Source organism: Boleophthalmus pectinirostris, unplaced genomic scaffold (genome assembly GCF_026225935.1).
Source record: "Boleophthalmus pectinirostris isolate CB_2022bp ecotype Guang Dong unplaced genomic scaffold, ASM2622593v1 HiC_scaffold_18, whole genome shotgun sequence".
Taxonomy (NCBI): Eukaryota; Metazoa; Chordata; class Actinopteri; order Gobiiformes; family Gobiidae; genus Boleophthalmus; species Boleophthalmus pectinirostris.
The window spans coordinates 30,462,269-30,486,560 of NW_026571133.1; the positions used below are offsets into that span (position 1 = coordinate 30,462,269).

Here is a 24,292-nt window from a genome sequence, read left to right on the forward strand (position 1 = left end):
AAGCAGGACTACAGTTCTCGTGCATGCGTATCTGCTGCCAAGTACTGATATGAGCTTAGAAACATGACTAATTAACTGTCAGCCAATCGCAAAATAAACTCATTAGGCAGTTGAACTTCTTACCCACATTTGAACACATGAGTTCTGTGGCAATTTAATTATGACACTGGCGGGAATAGAACACAGAACACATGCAGTCTGTATTATAATTATGCTATGTTGCACACACGGGGTTATTTGTTTTTTAATTCTTCAAACAGCATTTTTTAACTTAACTTTAACACTTTGTTCCCTTTTTATTATTTTCAAAGTTTATTTTTATGAATCTTATTTTACTAAAGATAAATACCATTCTTTTGACTTGCTCCATATTAGAGAAAGAAATATTTGTTCATCAAATCAGATAATATGTCAGTTGGCCGATATTTGCACTTTTTAACTAATATTTTGTTTGGCCCAACCAGCTGCCTAAAGCTGCCTAAATATGCATAAACTATATACATAAAGCTTTATTAGAACAATTTAGTCCAAAGAGAGTACTGCAAAAATGTGACACACATTGTTTAGAATTTACATTTCTCTAAATTCTAATCCGTATCATGTGGCATTGGCGATGGAAAACTGATTCTCTGCTCCATGTTCCCATATTCCATTTCTTTTTCTCTTTTTCATACTAGAATCTTATTTCTTGTTCCTTGTGTGATGAGCAGAGATGGTGCATGAAAAGCAGTTCAGTGTTTGGATCATGTGATGCATAACAACAATGATGACCACAATGCCATAAGGAGGATATTTTCTTCTGATTTTAATTCTGTTAAACCAAGTAAGCATATTTTGCTTTGGTTTTTATTTTTTTAAACTTTTCTCTTTCTTAGCGCTGCTCATAATTGGGTGCTCGAAAACTTGTGTTTGTCAAATTTGTCAAATTAAACCTCATCATGAGATCTTTCCACTGCCAGTATCTTCAAAATCAGATCTTGGAGGTGTGACCTTTTAGTCATGTACCTATGACATCTAACAGCATAATGGCCTGAGTACTTGCCACATTGACACAGATTTAATTATTCAGGTTTTGCTCACATGAATGTACTGGCTCACTCCAACTCAAGCTCACAATGACTTTTTAACTATTTCGCTTTTAACTTTAGCTATTTAAAAATAGTTACCTACAAATCTTGTCTTGTTTTGCCCTTTCTCTTGATCCTGCATAAAAATCCATATTATTACCCTATGCTTATTTATTAATATTTTTATTATCAATTTCAATTGACATAAAAACAAAAGCCCTTTCTCTGCTGAAACTGGGAGTTTCTATCTAGTGTGCCTATGGAAAACAAAATGAAATGAGAAGGTGTGCCTCTGTTCCCAATGACTGGTCAAAGACCAAAAAAGAGGCAGGGCTAGTTTCCACTCTTTCATTCGCCAGGGAGACAGAAAGAGAGAGGCAGTGAGACTTACACCAGAATAGTGTACAGGGGGACTTGCAGCACAAGCATGCCTGCCTTTCTCATTTACTTCAGACATTTCTTCAGCTTAACAGACAACAACTGAACTGAGATTGCGTTTGAGTTTCCGCGTGCTTTGAAATCAGTCTTGTTGTACATGGACTTCAGCCTCTTCATGTCAATATGCCTTAATACACTTGGGAAGGACCGGACTATAACTGGCTGAAACAACAGCTGGAGAAAATTGGGAAAGACACTACGCTTAAGGAAAACTGAATGATAAAACCATGGATATTTTTTCACTTCCTTTTGAAATCAATCCTTGTTCTGGATGTGTTTATATGGAGACAGGTTTAATGCAACCAGCAGAATGGAGGATTTTGACTCAAATGAAAACTCACCAAGAATTATTTCCAGAAATGTATATGGCCAATTGATGATTTAAGTATTTTTTTCTGCTCAAGACAATGAATTCCTCTCTTCACCCTCTAAATCAGAGCTCTGCGGCTGTGTCAAACCTCTCTGCTCCCTTTTGCCTGCTGGAGACTGGGTATTCTTATGTCTTTAACACCTGCCTCCTGGAAGTGTCCATTATACTCCTTCTCACTGTGCTAATCATCTGTGGAAATTTGGTGGTGATCTTTGTGTTTCACTGTGCACCTTTATTAAACCAGCACACGACCAGTGCTTTCATCCAGACAATGGCCTATGCTGATCTCCTGGTGGGGGTCAGCTGCCTCTTTCCTTCCATGTCCCTACTGCAACATCTTCAAGACCTTGACCCCAAGCTCACCTGTCAAGTGTTTGGGTACCTGGTGTCAGTTCTGAAGTCCGTTTCCATGGCGTCATTGGCATGTGTTAGTGTTGATCGCTATATTGCTATCACACGACCTTTAACCTATGCATCCTTAGTGTCACCATGTCGCATGCGCTGCTGCATCATTTTAATATGGCTCTACTCTGCTCTAATCTTTTTGCCATCGTTCTTGGGATGGGGTAAACCAGGCTACCATGGTGATGTTGTAGAATGGTGCGCAGTGGAATGGAAGACTAGTCCAGCTTTTACCTCTTTTATTGTAGGTCTTCTTTATGCCCCTGCTGCGCTTACAGTTTGTTTTACCTATGCCAACATCTTCAAAATCTGCCGGCAGCACACACGAGAGATCTGTGAGCGCCATGCTCGGTACCGGGGGCTTGCCATTGGCTCTACATGCAAAGACAGCTCTACAAAGCACTCTGCTCATCTGTCCCATGCCCTCGTCCCTCATCAGCATCAGCAGCCAGCAAATTACCCTGACAGACGCTATGCCATGGTGCTGTTTCGCATTACCAGTGTGTTCTATATCCTGTGGCTGCCATATATCCTCTACTTCCTATTGGAAAGTGCAGGAATCTATCACCATCCAGCAGCATCATTTCTTACCACATGGCTTGCTATTAGCAACAGTTTCTGTAACTGTCTTATCTATAGCTTGTCTAATTCAGTTTTCAGAAAAGGCCTCAAGCGCCTCTGCTCCTTATCTTTACAGCGTAGCATCACTGGTTTTGGAGTCCGACACACCAAAAAGACTTTTGTTGGCTCTATTGAAAAAGGATGTGCTGTTGCTGGGTATGGATATGACCTTGGGGAAACAGGGATAGGTGCAACATGCCAGGTGTAATTATAAACTTTTACGATACACTGATACTCAGTCTATAAGATTCTGGAGCAAAAGCAAAGGAAGGAACCTGCCTAAATGCTCAGGTCAGGTTTGGGATGAAAGGCCAACAAACCCTGATGGTGGTGGCTACAAGGAACCTTGAAGATACTGTATCTTCTCAATAAACATGATTAGTTATCTATCACACCTACCAACGGTGAGATACTTCCCCAGAACTGTTCAGTGTTGGGACAGTGGATGTTATTTAAATATTGTATATATTTTTGGGGACCATAAAAAACAATATCAATTGAAAATGTACATTTACACTGTCAAGTCTAAGTCAAAAATTGTGCTAATTTCATTGTTCAAAATGTTATTTAAAACATTCTGAAAGAACCCAAGCACAATCTGATTTGGGATTTGAACTGTGTCTAAATGGAGAGTGTTGTCTGTAGTGACTGAGGGCAGGGTCTGTGTGCACATGTGCAAACAAACTTGAACACATATAAAGCACATGTGCACAAAGCAGACAAGACGCTCTTTTTCCCCATAACCCCCTGTGTGCACCAGCAGCTTGACCTCTGTTTCCTGAGCATGATGCATCAGTGCACTCATCTTGGCTCCATATGAGGCACTTTTCTTACCATCACTAAGACAACGGGATCTACTCAAATATTACTGAATGTCTGTTACATTGTTGCGGCTTATTTTAATACTGTAATTAGAGCCTGACCGATATGGATTTTGTTGTTGCCGATATGATACCGATATAATGAGAGTTGGGGCTGCCAATATAATCGCCGATATATTTAGTGATGGATAAATTCACTGTAAGTCTTGAATTATTAAAAAAAAAACTTAGGTTTGGCTCTGGTGGTTTTTAAACTGGGTTTATTTAGGCAACATTTATTGTTATTTTGCCTCTTTACATGATATGTCATAGGACTAAAGCAGGTCTAAAGCAGGACTAAACAAGAACTGAACCATACTCGGTCTCTATCTCTCTCCCTCTCTCGACCCCAAGATTAGTCCTGGTTTATTTATTTTATGCACGTTTTTTCTATCCTATGCACACGCATATTTTTGAAAGTTTCGTTTTTAGCGGCTGTCAAACTACCACGAGTCTGCACGCGGCGTGAAGAGAAAAAAAATGAGAGAAAGAGAAAACATGACTTCCAATCCCAATAAGGATCAGGCTCCCGTCGTTCGCTTCAAAGAGCCGGCTCTAAGAGCCGCTTCGTTCGCGACCGACTCATCACTACTAGCCTAGCTAGTAAATAAACAATCGCTATTAGCCTTTAGCTGTAAATGCTGCGTGCCGCGGTAATTAATTATAAGCGCAAATTTCATCATTCACACCTCTATTCACAGCTCATTTACATATCAATGCATGTCCACTATCAATATACGGCCAATACGGCCTTTACAATAGGCCAAAAGAAAACAGCCTGTTTATGTGTGAGAGCGACAGCAGCTATTCGCTTACCTATCAGAACGAACCAAAACTAGCTTCAAAGTCGATGCATTTCCAACACTCACCGCTCACACAGGCTCCTCCTCACATCACAAGTCTACACTAATAAATGTCCTTTTAATCCAGACTCAAACCGATTGTCCGTAAAAAGAATATAATCTCAGTGTTGCGCACATGGATCTGTCTGCGGGTGTAAACAAATGCACGTGACTCTGGGGGTGTGTTCAGGGACAGTACGGACACACACACTGACAAATGACTCCGCAGATAAATACTGACGCGGAGCCACATATTAGAACATTTATCTGTCTGTAAATTGGATTAAATGAACATAATGTAGAGAGTCTAAACTTTATAACGAGGTATAACATGCCCACGTGAAATATCGGCCCCTATCAGCAAGCATATCGGCCGATGCTTCCAGTTGCTCATATCGGCCAACCGATATATCGGTCGGGCTCTAACTGTAATATACGTACTGTACGTGGGCTAAGATAGACTCACCATATTCTGAGTCACATGATATTCAGTGCAGTTTTATTGTAAAGTAAATGGAACAATTATAAATACAGCTCAAAGTAATTTATGTTTTTGTTGTTGTTGTTATTGCTGTTTTGTTTGTTTGTTGTTGTTTGTAGGATGTGAGGTTAAAATATTTTGGTAACATTGCAGGTGTTCTTGTTGTATGGACTTTCTATATACACACAGTGTTAGATTTACATGTGAAGCAGGGCCAAATGTTTGAACTATTTTCTGCATACTTACAAAAGACAAAAGTATTTTTGTTGAAAGTTGGTTGATCTGAACTTGTATTGTGTCATTTAATAAACAGTATGGTGTTTTTCTTCAACAGATGGAATTAGCAGCATGCCTTTACAAAAACCTTGTACAGATAAGCTTTATTCAATAAACATATTGCCTGCACTTTAAGTTAGATGTAATTTAACTCTCAAAAGACCTTTTAGTTTTATTTTTAAACATGAAGAAGCATGTGTGAAGAATCCCTCAGTCGTCCAGGTAGAATCCATGGCAAGAAGAACGAGCATGAACAAGCATACAAAAAACTTAAGCCTTTTAAAATAAATAATACGATTTTTTAAGGAACTGTAATTGGCCAATGTTCTGTTTTTTTGCTTTGTTTTTTTGTTTTTAAAGGAACTATTAACTAATCACAACTGGACATTGATTGTGAATGCCTTAAACTGCATAGAGGACACATACAAATTTTTCTCAGGATATGGACAGGCCATGCCTGTGAAAGATCAGAACCTTTAGAATTTGCTCACTGAGCTGCAGAGGCTGCACTAGCATGGATTAAGGATTGGCTGAAGGTACTTGGGGTTAGGTAGTGACCATTTGGATTAGAGAGAGTCCTTTTTAGTTTTAAACCAACTGGATTTAGACATTGTAACTGGCAACCCAAATGGGAGACTCATCTGAGACTCATTTTGATTTCTGATTGTTTAATCATCCTGAGAACCAAAAACACAGAGAACATCATGTCTGAGGTTTTTGTTACTATAGAGTAAAACATGTCTTCCTCATATCTAGGATCACAGCTGACAGTTATACAGTTATTTTACAATACATTCAATAGTTAAGATATTCCTGGTATGTAAAATGAAAAGCTTATATGTGGTACCTTTTTAAAGTAGTCACTTTATTTTTGAAGCTGTCCAATAACATAACAGCTTTATAAATAATAATATTCCAAATAAAATGAGCACTACATTTTTATTTATTTTCTTGGTGGACCTTACCAAACTAACTGAAACTACTGTAATGACCTCTTGGTTTGGTGAAGTCTGAAAAGCTCCTCTGTGTGCACTGTACTGGGCTTTATTTCTCTTATCTGTTTTTTTTCTTACAGGATTTTTAGGATCCATAAATAAGACACCACAGACCTAGTCTAATAGGCAGCTCATGACCTAAGGAGTGGTTTTATCAAATTAAGATAAGACTGGCTACTGTTACAAAACATGGCTCTGAGTTTCTGGGACTTTGCTGCGTTTGTTTGTGTCATAGGTAGAATTATTCATGGGCTTGTATGCTTTTATTGGGTAAATCTTGTAAAATATACAAAAATGTACCATGATTTTCTGTGACCACTTAGACATTATCCTGCCATGCCTTGACAAGTGGTATAAGTGGCGTACGTCATGTTGTGTAATGTCTTCTGAGAAAATAAATCTTATACAAATATATTGAAAAATCCTCACACTTTTCCATGCATTGGTTGTAACAGAACAAGGTTTGGTTTGCAGGTTATTTCTATATCACAGGTGTGTTTTCAATAGAGTTTTGATAGAAATGGCCTCGTGTTATTTTGGCATCTGAGCAGGATATGCTTGGAGTGCACAAAAAAATACAGAATGACATGTCAGCTATTATGTCCAGGACCATAAACAATGGAAACTGGTTACTTAGCCCTCCAACGGAAGCCCTGTATTATCCATATGCAGAACCTTGACTATTGCCTATAAGGACAAGGGTTCACTCACATTCCAATCACAGATGCTTATATTATTTGTACAGCACAGCTCTCAAATGCATCTCCTCTTGTATTCTCGTAACATGAGCTTTAATTAAAAATCTACCTTGTTTATGTTCATGATATATTAATTTCATTTTTTTTGTTTTAATAAGAAAAAATAGTAATTTGTATTTTTTCTGTTTAGTTCAGTCCGATTTACAAGATGGTTTCCTGCTGATTACTTAAAGCCAAACAGGATTGTAAGAAATTGGATGTAAAGTTCCTCATCTAGTTTCTGGCTTTGGATTACTACAATAAGTTGAATGTGTTTTTATAATGTACACTGAATGAGTGTAGAGTACACTCATTCAGTTACTTCTTTAACAAATAGACAGACAGAAAAGGGAAACTAACTGGCCATTATGTGGAATGTCTCTTAGCACTTCAGATAAGCATGACAAAGTGGTGCTTGGACAAACATTATCATAGGCTCTAGCCCCATATTGTTGCAGTTACAAACTGTAGTACTTAAAAACTCTTCTTTCAGCTCATTCACTTTTGGCAGGGATTATCTTTGGACAAAGTCTGCATTGCTGCATTGTTGTTTGAGGAGCATTTTAGGTGACAAGTCTTTTGCTTAGGTGTAATTTGAACTACCTACCATTTGGTTTGAAGGTGTAGACTATCAATATTTCAAGTATATCAATCTGGTCACCACTCCCTCTGTCTTGCCTTGAGCCTTGTAAACTATTGGAGAAGTGTGTATTCTGGATCTCAAGCAAGGAGCATCTCTTTTACCTTAGACCAGGAGTGTCCAGACTTTTTTCATCAAGGGCCACATATCTAAACACAGATGAAGCAGAGGGCTGATCAAGGGCCATAGACTGGTGCTCAACACAGTGAATATTTGAAATATGTGCATTTTTTAACATGTTAGAATGAGCCATCAATCTTTATTCATGCTAAGATCCTTTAAACCACACACTAAATGTTAAATCTTAGCTTTATCAATGTAGATTTTCAAAAAACTTGCAGTAGAAAGTACATTTTTTATTGGCACGGTAATTTGGGCCAATTCATCTGGAAGCCTGAGGGCCAAGAAAAATTGGTCTCAGGGCCGCATTTGGCCCACGGACCAAAGTTTGGACATGCCTGCCTTAGACTCTTCCTTGGCTAGATTTAAGGATGGATGACTTTTTAGTCTTGTGGTGTATTATTATTATTTTAGTCTTTATTTTTAAAAAGTATTTAGATGAAAATATTTGCTTGGATATTTCTATACAAAGCAGTATAGAATATTTTTACTGAAGTAAAATCTTTTTTGGCATTAATAATGGTAAGATGATAGATAGTCTTACGGTATGGGTTGTTGTAATAGCTATAGTATTAGTAGTGGTAGCTGTATTGGTAGTCATAGACATAATTTAATATCTACAATTTTTGCTGTTTATTACATTGCACTGCTTTCAAATTGGCCATAATTGTATAACCTGACAAGAAGAGCATTTACTAAGTTAATAAAATGTATTTATGTATGTATTTATTTTTGTATGCTGAAACGAACATTCTTCCATTGCAAACTGCCAGTAACTATGGGCTCCAGGGTGTGGTGAGAGAATTTCAATAGATGTTTGTCAGGATTTAAAAATAAGCTTGCTGCCACTGGTGACTGAGTGCCATTAACTCACTTTGTTTCAAAACTCCTTTCTTCCTGCATCTCTTCTTATACTCATTATGTTTTGTTTTACTCACTTCCGCTGTGGAAGTCTTGCATGACTGCAAGCCTTGGGAAAAGTAGCAAAGGGGACCTTATGCCTGAAACACAACTGATATTCATAGCACCATTTATAGATTTAATTTTTTTTTTTTTAAAGCTTCACATGGCAGTAGACAACATTACAATCATCAGTTAGCTTCAGTTCAGCATATTACACTTTAACCTAAAGGTATAGGGGTATCATAATGATAATTTTCTTCAAAAATAGTATTCTCTAGTAAGTAAATTTACCTTTTTGCAGTGTCTTTAAATTATTTTACTAAAGGTTGGATTTTAGCAAGTTTTTGCTACAAAAAAGTAATAATTGAAATGCACACTCGTATTGCTCATAACAGGCTCAACAAAGCCTCTTAATGTGCTTCACTAGAGTGGTTAATTCACTTTATGCTATGTGTTGATAAGGTACTTTTGTAGCAACAGCTGCTCTGGAGCAGACTGACAGAAGCAAGGCTGCCAGTGTGAGCACAACACACCCACTCATACTAGGCAAAATGTGTTCAGAGTCAGAAAATTTTCTTGTCATTGTCAGTGACAGTGATCTTTTTTCGGCAGTATGATAAAATAATAATGAGGGCATGCATTAAAAATAAGGTCAATAATAATAAAACAAAAGAAGTGCACCACAGTTCCATGGAGTCCATACATGCCTTCAGACACAACAACTGCATGAGCAGGGTTCAAACTGCCAACCGATGGGTCGTTTGATCACTGAGTCACTGTCACAGGACTATTACCGCATTTTGCTTAATATTTAAATAACATAGGTTTTCGAGTATTTTTTCATTTTTGATGTGACTACATCATGCTATGTTTCTGCAAGCAGATGGGCACATGCGCATTTTCTCAACAGTTTTCAGGTCTAACAAATTGAACGAAAGCAGCGCTTTTAGGATCCCAGAAGCTCAGGGTAGACTCGCCAAAAACCTTTGTAATGAACGCTCTGTTCTATGGGAGAGGACACTCTGTGCCAGTTAGTCATGCGCTCTTTGTGATAGAGCTTGTGCTGAACCACAAGATGCTAAATTCAGTTGACCACTGTGGGGATCTCATGGAGGTGGTGGTTTTGTAGTGAGGCCACAATTTACTCCCTTGTTAAACAGTTTTCACTTGTATTAAAGTGGACCACTATTACAAATATCAAATTGTCTTGTTGACAGGAGTCTCCTCAGGACAGTGCCATCACCAGAGACATCAACAGGACATTTCCAGCTCATGACTACTTCAAGGACACTGGTGGAGATGGACAAGATTCACTCTACAAGATCTGCAAGGTGGCACACAAATTATTCAAATGAGAACTGTAAAAAATATCATCGAAAGGGTTCATTGGGTCCATAGTAGTGTGCCTGTCAGAGAATGCAAAACAACTTTGTTACTGAATAAACTTCACACAATTCAATAGCATCCATTTCTCACTGGAAAGTACACCAAACATTCTTGGTTGCTGTGATCAAGCTTGGAGAAAGACTGCCCATATGTTTGGTTAAGTAGTCCCACCTGCATTGACACACGCTTGTATACGTTCATTAATTTCCAGCACATACACTCTTCACAGCTCAGGTGAGGATATTCATCTGCTCACAGGCAGTCAACTCCTTAGGTGGGTTTGAATTATTCAGTGGCCCACTTTTTTCTCTGAGTGGGGGATTGATCCACACACTTTCTATTCAGAAACATTAATTATGTTAATAGCACAGTTGGTCACATTTTTCACTGAAAGTAACTGTGCATTTTCTCCAGGCGTACTCTGTATATGACGAGGAGATTGGATATTGCCAGGGACAATCCTTCTTGGCTGCTGTGCTTCTACTGCACGTGAGTTAACAGGATGCTTTTCCACATATTTGATAGAGTGATTTGTTTTCATTTGACATCTCTACCGTTCTGACATTCTGTGGGAATTATATCATTTTTCTTGAGATCATGTCTATGTTTGTCATAAAGCTTTGTATTGTCTGTACTGAGCACCAATGATTACCAACTAATATTGATGTGCTGTTTTAACCATCTTGCCCAAAATCCTCTTTGGCTCTATTCAAACATGAAAAAGCTGTGTGTATTATATAATTTTTTATTTGGAAGTTTTTGTTACTAATGAACCAAATTTTAACTTAAATGGTGTTGCAATAATAGTAGAATAAAAAAGTTATGATTATAATGGCAGTCAAATTTGCACCAAATTTCAACACTGTATCATTATAAAATTAATTTGAAAAAAATCAGATACTGGGGTCAAGTTTTTTATTTTTATTTTATTATTATTATTATTATTATTTTATTTATTTAGTCAATTCTGACTGGTAAAAATCTTTTTAGTCAATAGTACCATCTTGTGGAAGCATGTGGTATTACAAGTTGATGGCATCAAATAATTTTATTTAAATGTAATTAAAGGGACAGACTTTTCTTCATATCTGCTAATTATGGAAATACCTTCTATTATGTACATTTTCATTATGCATTGTTATTCATTGTACTACAGTGCATTTTCATGAGAGAGAGAAACAAATAATCAAAGTCCTTACAAAACCAGGAAGGCACATTAAAATCAGTAAATAAAAACACAAATATTCATATAATAATCTTTATGAAATACAATTTAAAAGAGAAAAATGCAGATATAATCCTTTCAGTCATATGCACATCTAAACAGAAAGGTTTTGAGCCTAGATTTGAACATTTTCAGAGTAGAGGCCTGTCTTCATGAAATGCTGATTTCATGTTTAGTCCTGACTCTGGGCCTGAGCAGGAGGCCAGTCGCTGAGGTTGTTTGAGTGTGGGATAGTTCATAAGGCATTAACATGGGTCAGTCCGTATGAAATCAGCCATTTTCAAAGAATCTTCCTTATGAGCCATCTCAGATTTGGCTGAAAAAATTTCTAAAAATTTCTAAAATCAAATTTTAGCTCAATCTCTTGAGTCATTCTTGAGTTATGGCCCGTTGAAATTTTGGGGCCATGCTAATTTTTTCGGAAGTCTTAATTTTTAAGCTTTTTTGAGAGACCATAACTTCCTAAAAATAGAGCTAGGAAGCTGAAAATGTGTATTATTGTAGATTCTTGGTCATAGATTCTGAGTCTGTTGTCAAATATTGGGTATCTTTATTAAGGAGGGGTGCCGTGGGCCCCCAAAATGTCACATTTGGTTGCTGCTCAATTTATTTAATTTATTTTTTTTCAGTTTTTGAGGTCCAAAATCTATTTACTGCAAACAGATATTTACAAACTAACTACTGAACCTGAATATTTGAGAGAATGACCATTTCTGACAATAATCTCACACTTTTCTGAGCTTTCATGTGGATGGTGTAGAGTCTCAAATATGGTCACAGACAAATGTGATCTTTTTGGCCCCTTCTTTAAACCCTCGGTTCCCCATGTGGGCACAGTTATATGTCAATCAGTTTTTTACCAGAGAAACTTTGGTATATTCTGATGATTTAAAATAGTATAAACATCTACTATTAACTTCCTTCATTTCAAACGGAATTTTTGAAAATTAGCTCTGATGGGGTAATTTTTGGTGGAGCTTAGGTACTTGTCCACCTGCTAGAAATTTTCATTTACCTTTAATAATCTTAAATACTAATTGCTTGTTATAGGGGAAGACAATTGGAGAAGGAAGCTTCTTAGCTCTATTTTTTAAGAAGTTATGGTCTCTCAAACATGCTTATGAATTAAGGCTTCCGAAAAAGTGAGCAGGGCCCCAAAGTTTCAACGGGCCACTCAGGAACGACTCAATGGATTGAGCTAAAATTTGAGATTCTTTCATTTGGTGATTTTAGAAATTTTTTGAATTTTTTTCAGCCAAATCTGTAATGGCTCATGGGGAGGGCGGCTGATGTCATATGGGCTGACCCACATGTCAAAGATGTACTTTGGTGCTAGACTACCATAAGAAACAACAATGGTGTAACTGCTTTTTTCAGATGCCAGAGGAGCAGGCCTTCAGTGTACTAGTCAAGATTATGTTTGATTATGGCCTCAGGGACCTTTTCAAGCAGAACTTTGAGGATCTGCATTGCAAGTTCTTCCAACTTGAAAGACTCATGCAGGTGCGTAATGTAGTTAAATATGGAATTGTCTTACAAAAAATATAATTTATAATGTAATAGTTCTAAATTCTCTGCATACTGTATGCATAGGTAATTGGATATCTTACTGTACTAATAAAAGCAACACTCTGTCATTTTAAGATTTTAACTCTTTCTCTTCCTGTGCTGAACAGGAGTACATCCCTGACCTGTACACCCACTTTCTGAATGTGGGGCTGGAGGCACACATGTATGCCTCCCAGTGGTTTCTTACACTTTTCACAGCCAAGTTCCCTCTCTACATGGTCTTCCATATCATTGACCTGCTGCTGTGTGAGGTAAGATATAACACATATATTGTCTTTGTGTGGCAACTAGTGGTCCCCCAGTCATTTGAACAGAAAAGATGAATGTTGTTAAAGTATCCACAAATGCAGGGTTAAATAATTTAATTAAAGTATTACAGAGTAATTCATCTTCAAAAATATCAGTAAATCAGAATAGTTGGATTTGTACTTTTTGTGAAACCAAATTAACTGGATATATATCGAGTTATTGGAATTTCAAATGATTTTGTGTTATTTTGGTCTTTATACGTAGTATTTAGCAATTGGTACTATACTTCCATCAAAGCCTTCATTTAAAAGTTGCATCTACCAGAGTGCAACTACAGGAGGCACCTGGCATGTTTGTGATCATTTTAAAACCTGCCAATTTTTGGATGAAACTGGCACCAGTTAGCTGTAAGGGAAGTTTCACCTTCAAACATGAGTAATAAAAGCAGTGATGTGTTTTGGGGTGATTGCTCTGAGTAGCTTACATTTCCATAGAGAACAATAGCACATATATACCATCTATCAGAGGGAGCAAATGTGTATGAATATTGTGGTGGTCTCATAAAATATGTTTTTAGGGAATCAGTGTCATCTTCAATGTTGCTTTGGCACTCCTTAAAGTAAGTGCACTACTGCATTTCATTGAAGTATTACTGCGTTGTCAATTTTGTTCTAAAGACATGTTAATATTAATTTTGTAGACCTCAAAAGATGATCTCATTCAAGCGGACTTTGAAGGGGCTCTTAAGTTCTTTCGGGTTCCTGTTCCAAAGAGGTACCGTTCTGAAGAAAATGCAAAGAAACTGATGGAGCTGGCCTGTAGCATGAAGGTGAGTGAGTGAAACATCTGCTTTTTGTATCTAGGTTAAGGATATATACACTGACAGTTGCAAGTGCATAAACGTCCTCTAGGGGGAGGTCTTGGACCTTGACAAAATGTTGGTGCGGGATAAAAATGGATTTTCCTCCCTCTCACACCGGTGTCCTGAACCAAATTCAAACTCAGTCCAGTTTAGAGGACTTGACTTTGAGTTAACTTTGTGTGCTGGTATTTGTAAAGGCAAGTCTTTCTGTAGAAATAATTATTGGCTGTTTGTAGATACTTTAATGCGACTACACATCTTTTTTCCCACATGTAATTTAATACAAGTGTCTTAACAAAAAAGTCAGGCCCTAAGGTCAAAAGGGTTAAGTTTTTTTTTGTTTTTTTTTTATTAACTCTGGTTTTGCTACCTTCAAGAGGGTGCTTGTGGCCCTGTGGTTAAGAATCAGTGATGCAATATAATTTTGATTTAACTGATTTTAAAGTTTTAAATACACAAATAGCATTTTAATCTTCAACCTAGCCAGCAAAAAGACATGAATGGAAGGCTCTTTTTGTTCTGATTTTTATGATTTCTTGAGCACAATGTGCTAGTAAATGCACACATTGCATGTGGGTCACTCTGTCCCCATTGTGCTATAGTCATTGGGTGATGAATACTGGCAACATTTTACTTTTACATTTTACATTAGAGACACAGGAAAATGGTAATTATTCAATGTACTGCACAAATCCCTCTCATGTGGGATTCACAACTCTCATGTGTTGTGAATTGTACATTGCTAAGTCAAATTTAAGGTGGAGTTATCACCAATTTACTCAGTGTAAACTTGATTTTTGCAGGAGCACTTTGTTTGCTTTCTTGTTATTTGTATTTTCATTCATTATTGTTTTGCCTCTAATTCATCTTTGTCCTTCACATTTACAGATCAGCCAGAAAAAGCTGAAGAAATTTGAGAAGGAGTATCACACAATACGAGAGCAGCAAGAACAACAGGAGGCGCCCATCGAGAGATATGAGGTAACATCAAATCTTTTTTCAGTATCCTCTTCTCTAAACCGTCAAAGTCTAACTTTCAAAGACATCTGTATTTTGACGTAAATTACTTTACTTATGCATCTGTTCTAACCCAAGAGATAACAGCCACTATTTAACAGCAGCCAAGCACTCATTATACAATAAACCGCCCAGTTTTAGCTTTTTTTTTCCACCATCCACTATTTCTGCCATGTATTTTGCTTTTGAGCTCTGATGAGGCGACATGGTACTGTTAATGATGTACAAGGCAGTTAAACATTACAGAGAACCTTTACTGTGTAATTGTGGTCTTCCTCTCTCAACCTCTGCGCACTCTGTCCACACTCTTTCCATGCTGTTTCATTTTCTTCAGTCTCTGATGATTAACTTCTTTTGTTTTTTTGTGACATTCTCCTTTGTCTTGGCTCTGTCCAGCGTGAGAACCGACGACTACAGGAGGCCAACATGCGTCTGGAGCAGGAAAATGACGACCTGGCACATGAGCTAGTAAGCAGCAAGATTGCCCTGCGTAAAGACCTGGACAATGTGAGTGTTAGCATTAGCATACACATTCCACTGTTTTTACTGAGGGCAGTGTGTTTGTGTGAGGGTGCTTGATATAAGGGAGAAATGTGAGGACAAAGTGTAGCTGGTGTCACTTGTGCCCTTGTGCATGGTGGGTTACAGTGTGCTATGCTATGCTCCCCAGGCCGAGGAGAAGGCTGATGCTCTGAATAAAGAATTACTGCTGACCAAACAAAAGCTGGTGGAGTCAGAGGACGAGAAGCGGCGTTTGGAGGAAGAGTCGGCACAGGTCAGAGCTCCTTTTGAAAGACCATAGCATACATTTCAACCATTTCACACTTCACACAGGGCTTTGTACTATACACACATTTTTGTGTGTTTTGGATGGCCACAGAGCACTCTATACAAATATAAAATGCTTTATGCAGCTGTAGTGTCCTTCAGAATAGTGTCATTCACACAAGAACAAACACCCTCCTAAAAGAGCAGAAATGTGCAACATTACACTCGCACGATTTGTCAGAGCTGTTTCTCTCATCTAGGGGAGAACTAGGACTGATGCTGAACTTCTTGATCGATATTTCAATAATTGAGACCCTGATTCTATCTCAAATGAGCCAATAATTAACATGATACAGTAATCAATGGTCATCTTGCTTACACAAGGCTGTGGAGGTCACCTTCTTTCTCATGTGCAGAGCAGGTACGGCCCCTTAGGGCAGAGGGCTGACCTTCTGCTCCAAGGTCCCAAGGGTTCCCCTCACTGACCTCCAAATGTCTGAGTCCTAAAGATGGGTGATGTATGAGCCTGTGCTTCAGGCCTGCCAATAGCTTTTTCTGTCTCCTTTACATCAGCCCGATGTCACATGGTCTCTGGGGTCCTGCGTCTTGCTCTCTGCCCTCCACACTAAACCTAAACTGTGTGTTCACAGCTCAAGGAGATGTGCAGGCGAGAGCTAGACAAATCTGAATCTGAGATTAAGAAGAATGGCTCCATCATTGGAGAATATAAACAGGTAAGGAGGACATCAGAAATCATGTCCACTATCTTATCCTGTACTTTCACTTCTATAGTTTCCATCAAAAATACCAATCTAAAAATATATGGTTGCATCTACTTAAAATGGACAAAGGATTATCACCTCTAACAGAGTAACATGTTTTGAACACAAACATTAAGTAATTGATTATAGCAATTTACAAGTAAATGCAAATGCATTTGATCGTGGATGTTTATTTTAATCAATGCCCTCAGGTCAGGTGGAGAAGTGTCCTTGACTGGTAACAGATGGTTTCAGCTATAAAATTGGACACAATCAATAAACGTATGGGATTTATGCAGCATACAATCTCTTGGGGGATTTCAAGGTCTTAAATATCTGACAATGTTATTAAGAATGCTAAAAGTAATCAATACGTTTGTAGTGTCAAGAGACAGACTTGGTTCATAGCTGATAACTAGAAAATTAAATCAACCTTAGCAATATGACAAAAAATTATTTTCCTCATACAATTTACAGTTAGAAAAAAATAAATAAAAATTTATTAAACCTTGCCTTTACTGACAAAGAGGAATGGCTATCGGCCTCTCAATTAAAAAGACCCAAACATATCATTGCTGATTAGAAATGACTAAATTCAGTGAACTACACATATAGCATACATTGTATCTTAATTCTGTGGCTTATTGTTGCACACATTTTTAGTTGAATTAATAATAATAATGTTCTGTGGCCTGTCTGTTTTAAAACTAGGGCTTATTGAAAGAAGGGATATCCCAATACAGCTTTTTCAGTTCCGATAGCGATTTTGATACTATGGCTTTAAGCATATGCTGATACCTGAAAATAGCATTTATTTCCTTAAAACAAAAATTTAAAAAACATAAGAAAAAACAACTTTGTCTAAATAAAAGTTCCAAATACAACCAGTAAATAGTCTTATCATGTCAGTGTCAATGTATGTATCCAACCAGGATAACGGCTGAACAATTATTACGAAGTTGATATCTGATTCAACAAAATTTTCTGCATCAGCATCTAGTACCTGTATTGGATCATAATATGGGTTTATAGTTATATTGGAAAATATAACTTTTAGTGTTTGCAGTCTTGTCAGTCTTGTGAATTGCCCCAAACCTGAACTCAGTTTCTTTAATTTATTGAGTCATGAGAGTTCTCGTATCTTCTGTTCTGTCATAATTCTTCTTCTGGCTGTTTTCATGTGTTTTTTGAGCTCACTCTGTCACTTCACTTTTAAATCTAAACCTGCCCTGATCACACACGCTTAGAGTCATTGCAGTAACATTATGCAACAGTCAGACAAAAATAGCAATGAGCCTCATTTAGAAGAGGCCTTATCTCCACCTGAGTCTAAAATAGCACAGATTGGGACTGACAGTCCATGTGAAAATTGGAGACAAGAGGATGCTTACATGTCACTGAGAGCCCGGCTGAGTTTGTTAAAATGGGTTTTGTTCAAAAATAGTTTGACAGAGAGACCAAATTTGAAAAATATAAAAAATGGCAGGTTAGTGGCATTCGTTGTTGGATTGACAAATTGATGTCCCAAAAATAGTCTGTGTTGAAACTTGAGAACAGAAACTTATTGTTCAAGTTATATTCTCTTATTTCAGCAAATTAATAGCAGAATGTGTTTTGTGAGATTACAACCAAAAAAGATTTTGTGTGCCAATTATATGACTGGACACATGGACTGAGGAAAGTTGTCAATAGTACAGCTCAAACTATTAATTCTTCTTGTTCAAAAGTGCTGGGACTTAACATTTTTATTATTATTATTATTAATTCATTTATAATTCATAATTGAACAAGAAAACAAAATTGGCCTCAGGCTTTTGCCTAAGTCTACTTGGCTATAAAGTGTAATACTACAAGTATAGTGAATATGGATGTAACTGAAATGAATTAATAAATAAATAAATATGCTGTGATAATTGAACAAAAGAACCCAGAATTATATGTCTAACTGTATCGGTATGATATTGAGAAATTAACAAAATCTGTGAATTTAAACAAATCACTGTGAGTTTAAAATGGGACAAAGGCCCACTTTGTCACACAGACGAAATGGGTTTCAAACAAAAAGACAAAATGCCAACAATAATGTAAACTTTAATGTAACACAATTCACAGATTTTAGCAGTCTTAATTTAGTAGTATTAATGTAATGATCAGTGATATTTACAGGGTGTGGTAGAATTGGAAAAAATACTCTGGGTAAGAAAGAAGCAAGTGGGGGCCTGCAAGATGAGGATGAAAGCTTGTGATGGACAGACAGGAGAGAGATGGGGGTGTAGCAGTGAAGTACAAATGAAGATGTGAGACAAAGAACAGATCAAAGACCGATTTGTGGATCTCACATTTCCATGTTGAAGAGAAATGTGCAGTGTTTGCTACAGGGAAAGAGGAGAGAGAGCAGCTGGAGCTGTCTGTAGAGGTGGGACGACCCGATGTACCCGCTAGGATGACTCATGTCACATTGATCTGAGTACAGGCTGTGGGTGTATGTCTGTAAGCATCCACAGTGTGTTTAGAATCAACAGAAAAGATGAACGCACAGAAGACATAGCAGCAAGCACCGGTCTGCTCTGCTTACGTGTAGCCTGCAGTAAATCTGCCTGAAATTACTTAAATATAGATTAAACATCAACAACTCCTAGAAGTGACTTTAGAGATTTGTCAGTTTATCCGGTCACTTCTATATACCTTTAATGATGTGGAATAAGTTAATAAATAACAATGAGGAAAAATATAGATTATTTTTCTTGGATTATAATTAGAAACTTTAAGAAGCCTTCCTTTCTCAGTACATTTCGTGGTTTTGAGTGACACAGGCTGCAGTAGTGTAAGGTGTGTCAACAATGGCTTACAGATTTTCTTCAAATGTTTGCCTCTGATTTCTATAGATCTGCTCTCAGCTGAGCGAACGACTGGAGAAACAACAGACAGCCACCCGCGGAGAGCTGGAGAAGATCCGGGTAAGTCTTTCCAGTCACACAATGAGCTGTGATGCACACACAATGGTGTCTATACTGGGATAAGACTCTAGTACAATACAATAATACTATATGCAACACTTCTGTTACGGGCATGACGTCATATTCACCTAATGAGCTATTTTTTTTGTCACTTAAAATTAGAACAAAGTATTAATAAATATATTTGTTTACCATTAGTCCAAAGTAGAGGACTGTGAAAGGTGCAGCAGTCTGTTCAACAAAGAGGGACGTGTTAGGGCCGCAGTAAACTCGGCGCCCCCTGGAGGCTCAGAGGAGACTGATGAGGAGAAGGAGGTGCTGAAGAACCAGCTGAGAGAGATGGAGTTGGAGCTGGCTCAGACCAAACTGCAGCTGGTGGAAGCCGAGTGTAAAATCCAGGTATGATCTTGCGTAAGCTCCACACAATCTGCACATGGCACACTGAGCCTAACATGTCTCTGCTGCTTCCACAGGATCTGGAGCACACACTGGGGCTGGCTCTGAATGAGGTGCAGGCGGCCAAGAAAACCTGGTTCAACCGAACTCTAAGCTCCATCAAGACGGTCACTGGGACACAGGGGAAGGAGACCTCCTAACTTGCCACCCAAACCTGAACCACTCGTCTTCATCTCGAGAACCTGTGGAGCCCTGCATTGTACAGCCCTGGGCTATTATTTTAACACTGACATTGAACACAAGACTATCAGAAAAGATCATTCTGAAATCCTTAAAATGTTCTTGTAATCCATTTCTCTTGATCTTTGTCCTAGCCATTTCTTTGCCCAACCCAAAAGACTGCAGCGGGCTGCGCTGATGAGGAGGGGCTGGAAAACATAGCATGAAGTACTGTGTTACTTCCGTATCTCAGAAAAAAGTGTCAGGAGGACAGCTGCTCCTCTGGTGTCTAAGTACTGCTGAAGTCTGAGGAAAGTAGACATTTAAACTTGGACTCTCCGTTGTCACACTGCGCTGCGTGATCCTCTCAAACTACTGGCACAAACTATGTTTAGTTCATTTTATAGGTACGAGTGATGGTAGTCTCCTTGTCAAACAGAGCTTTTCTAATTTACGTTGAACAAGACTTTTTTATGTTTCTATCTGAATGTGCTAACAGAGAATGAGAGTATCGATCTTTTGTGTGTGTGCGTGTGTTTGTGTGTGCAAATGAGTATGACTGAATGCTTAACTATTGTATATGTAACAATATGTGCAAGTCCAAGAATGATAAAGCACTAAGAACATGAGTGAATGCATGCAGGAGTGAGGGAAGAGGCTGTTCCCGGAAATGTTCTGACTCAAAGACTGTCAAAGTCTTGAAATAGGAAAATGTCACTTAAACAAGTTTGAGATAAATGGAAAGAAATCAGCATGTAATTACAGCAAAGAAGTGCAAATGATGCTGTAATTACAAGTTGAGGTTTATTTGGTTCGCGTTTCAGCACAAGATTTAAAGAGTTCCAAATCTTACAAAAGGGTGCATGTTTGTATGTAGGTCTGTTGAACTCTGCGCACATGTATAAAATCATATCTTGCATATTCATAAGAGGAGATCTATTTCTCAGTACATGAATGACCTGTTACTTTGTGACCTTTGGCATTGTCTGTCAGGGTTTTATTTGGCACTTTGCAGCAACTATTATTTCATCAAGCCCAAAGCAAACTCCATATTACTGAGTCATGGCTGAAGATTCATCACAGCTAAAACGAACACATTAAACTTACACATTATTGTGGCCTATTGTGGAATCTCAGGATTCTCTAGAAATGCTTAGAAAAAGGTATCAATGATTAAATCCTTGATTAGTACTTTTTGTTTCCTTGTTTGTGAGCTCAGTAGCAGGAGCAGTCCTCTGCAGTGGATTAAATCATGGTCCTGATGCAGCTTTAGTACACAAGACACATTAATAATTAAGTGGTCTCTTCTTAAAACATAAAACATTTAAGGCGGGCCCTATAACATAGTAATACAACATTAGTTCACGGTGTCTATTACATTGTAAATCCCAGCCCTCTTTCTCTGTTCAGCAAAAAGGGATCGCCTTAATTTGACAAAGCTGACCAGTAGCTAGGGCCTTCGAATATAGTCTCTGTGCTTAATGCCTGCACTGAAAATTGTACATTTCAAATGCTTTTTTTTTTTTTTTTAAATCAAAATTGAACACCGCAAAGCCACTTTTAAATTATGTGGCTTAACAACATTCCTGTTTATTTCAATATCATCACAGGTCACATACTTTAACTGTAAAACTACATCTGTCCTGAAGAATGCTCTGACTGGTCTGAATCAAAAAAGCCAAAGGAGGTTAAAAAAAGAAGAGTTTCTCCAAAAGCACTGAGTTGTAAAAACTATTTCTGACTTTGTTATTTTTTAAAAGTGTAACTATAACTAACATTGCGTACTTGTACCTACCTGCTGCGTGCTACCATTTAATCCACCTTTTCTGTTTTTATGATAGTTTGAACCACGCTACTCACTCAGACTGCTGTTTGGTTTAAATAGGCCAAAACGTAGCTTCATGATTCAACAACAAATATATTATCGTGTGACATTGTAATAGTGTAGATGCATTGTGTATACATCATGACTTTAAATATAAAGAGATCACATAACTGCCTTTGTCTTGGTTCATTCCACACATGGGGCATCTTGTGTATTCAGTCTTATGAACTACATTCAAACCCTGCTATTTTATTTGTGCACAGTATAAACCTTTCACTTTGACTTTTCAAGACACATCAGGCATTCTGCTGTATTTCATGTTGACATGATTTGACAGCATAGTATAATGGTAAAAACTGGGCTGAAAAAATGCACATATCCTTTCCTATCAAACTTACTGTCTTTATTTTTTATCCTGCTATTTCTCTTGAGTGCAAACACATAACATCATAATAAATATATTCTAGCTGCCAAACCAAGACTAGAAAACTGTACAAAAGATGTTATTTAAGAATCTGAACCTGATCCAAATATTTTTCCTCTTTCAGATTAAAAGAGATGAAAAACTATATACATATTCATCAGGGACAACTCTTGATATAGCAAAGAGTTAAATACATTCCTATACCCAATTAAAAATGAAAAACCATCTGCCTGCTACTTGGAACAGGCCTGCCCCTTTCCTGTGTTGGCTGCACTTCTGTCCCCATTGTTTCTGGTGCTCCATTCCGTTGTATTATGTCGTACAGAAAGCCCCATTTGTTTTTCTTAAATATGTCTGTTGGGTGTTTATAACTTGGTGTGAGCCCATAAAAGTAGCACATCCACTGATGATGGTTGCTAGTCATGAGTACGTCAGAGTTACAGGAACATGTAACTCCAGTACTTGTTTCAGCACAGGATGTAAGCAGGGCCCCTTCTCCTCCTGAACTAAGAAGTAATATACTTTATAGTATTTTTAAGTATTTATAAAAATATACTTTATAAATGCATGAAGAGGCAGTTATAGAACCTTATAGGCTTGTATGCTAATTATTTGTGCATCACAGATAGTGGGCAGGTATCACATTATGGGGACAAAAATCTTTACTCACTCATGGAGATTTATGGGATCAAACTCAGGTCCCCATGATGTAATGCTTAATCATATCAAAAATCAGAAGAGATCAATCCTTTATTGTTAGATCAATAACAGGATTTAAATTTAAGATATGGGTAAAAATAGATTATAGTTAAGGTTTGGGTTAAAGTTAAGCAAATAGTAAGGACTGAAAATCTGTCCAGAAATGTAAAATACTTAATTTAAAACAGGGCATGGACGTAGCTTTTAAGAAAAACCACAAACCAATAGTAAGGACTGGAATTGGTTAGAGGCAGACAAAGCAGGTGCAAGACCTGCAGCACAAGACATGGCACAAGCAAAAAAACAAAACATGGGCATGCACCCCCCATTGTAATAAAATGGAAAAAAAAATATAATATAAAACATATATGAGAAAAATATGAAATAAAAATATATAGAGAGCCTATCGGCCTACAGTGGTCATACATATAGCATTTATAAAAATTTAAAAAACAAAAAAACAAGACAGATCAAAGCCCTCATTCAGACCTGGATGTTCACCTGTTCTTGATTTATGAGTCCAGAAAGCTTCACTTTGATTTGACAACTTCTGGAATGTTTGTGATGAGGAAAGAACTTTATAACATGGATCTGAAAATAGTGTAATCTGAGCCCATTCATGTAATATCTCTGCAAAGCATTGACACCCAACCTGTGTGTGTGTGTGTGCGTGTGTCTGTGTGTCTGTGTGTGTGAGAGAGAGAGACAGAAGGCTCCGGAGATATACCCCCCGACCCTCGACATTCCCTGACCTCCTGACCCCTGTCAACTGATCTCCTGACAGCCTGAGCCCTGGGCCACTCGACTGTAGCCTGTGTGCATTTTACACATGAGGAGTCAGGAATTATTATAGAGCCACTTTAGAATGGATATTACTGTGTGTGTTTAGACAGCAAATGAACCCATGTCACTATTACATATCAGATCTATAGACCAAACTGTATTTATTGGAAAAATTGACATAACGATTAAAGTATTTAGCGGCTATTAATTTTGCATAAATATTATCAATAATCATTTTGCTCTATCAACTAGCACCACAGTCTGGAGTTGTGTTTTGTTTCATTCACACACGTTTGAGTAATCCTTTTGTTCCAGATCTGAAATTATCTAAATGATTCTGGTGAAGGTGTTTTGAATTTAAAAACACAGTGGAGACCTTCTTGAATTACCAAATGACATC

General features: G+C 37.6%; 2 protein-coding genes across 5 annotated transcripts in view; both read left to right on the plus strand.

Moving 5' to 3' along the window:
- LOC110174133 (rab GTPase-activating protein 1) overlaps positions 1-22,160 on the plus strand; it is a 34,857-nt gene extending 12,697 nt beyond the window's left edge. For all 3 annotated transcript variants that reach the window (XM_055154027.1, XM_055154028.1, XM_055154029.1), the window contains 13 exons: positions 9,970-10,083; positions 10,553-10,627; positions 12,741-12,866; positions 13,040-13,183; positions 13,759-13,800; positions 13,882-14,010; positions 14,932-15,024; positions 15,457-15,567; positions 15,731-15,835; positions 16,479-16,562; positions 19,475-19,546; positions 19,745-19,945; positions 20,020-22,160. In XM_055154027.1, the coding sequence (XP_055010002.1) occupies positions 9,970-10,083; positions 10,553-10,627; positions 12,741-12,866; positions 13,040-13,183; positions 13,759-13,800; positions 13,882-14,010; positions 14,932-15,024; positions 15,457-15,567; positions 15,731-15,835; positions 16,479-16,562; positions 19,475-19,546; positions 19,745-19,945; positions 20,020-20,142 (1,419 nt within the window). In that variant the 3' untranslated portion in view covers positions 20,143-22,160. The remainder of the gene's footprint in view (positions 1-9,969; positions 10,084-10,552; positions 10,628-12,740; positions 12,867-13,039; positions 13,184-13,758; positions 13,801-13,881; positions 14,011-14,931; positions 15,025-15,456; positions 15,568-15,730; positions 15,836-16,478; positions 16,563-19,474; positions 19,547-19,744; positions 19,946-20,019) is intronic.
- Positions 1,688-5,290, plus strand: LOC110174134 (probable G-protein coupled receptor 21). Of its 2 annotated transcripts, XM_055154031.1 has the most exons (2): positions 1,688-2,666; positions 2,730-5,290. In XM_055154031.1, the coding sequence occupies exons 1-2, from the start codon at positions 1,913-1,915 to the stop codon at positions 3,104-3,106; spliced, it is 1,131 nt and encodes a 376-aa protein (XP_055010006.1). In that variant the 5' UTR covers positions 1,688-1,912; the 3' UTR covers positions 3,107-5,290. The 2 variants fall into 2 exon arrangements, with proteins under 2 accessions (XP_055010006.1, XP_020795847.1); XM_020940188.2 differs by having other exon boundaries at positions 1,688-5,290.
- Positions 22,161-24,292: the final 2,132 nt, after the last annotated feature.

Bases quoted from the DNA above. Each gene is read 5' to 3' on its own strand.
- LOC110174134 (XM_020940188.2), top strand. From the start codon at position 1,913: ATGAATTCCTCTCTTCACCCTCTAAATCAGAGCTCTGCGGCTGTGTCA.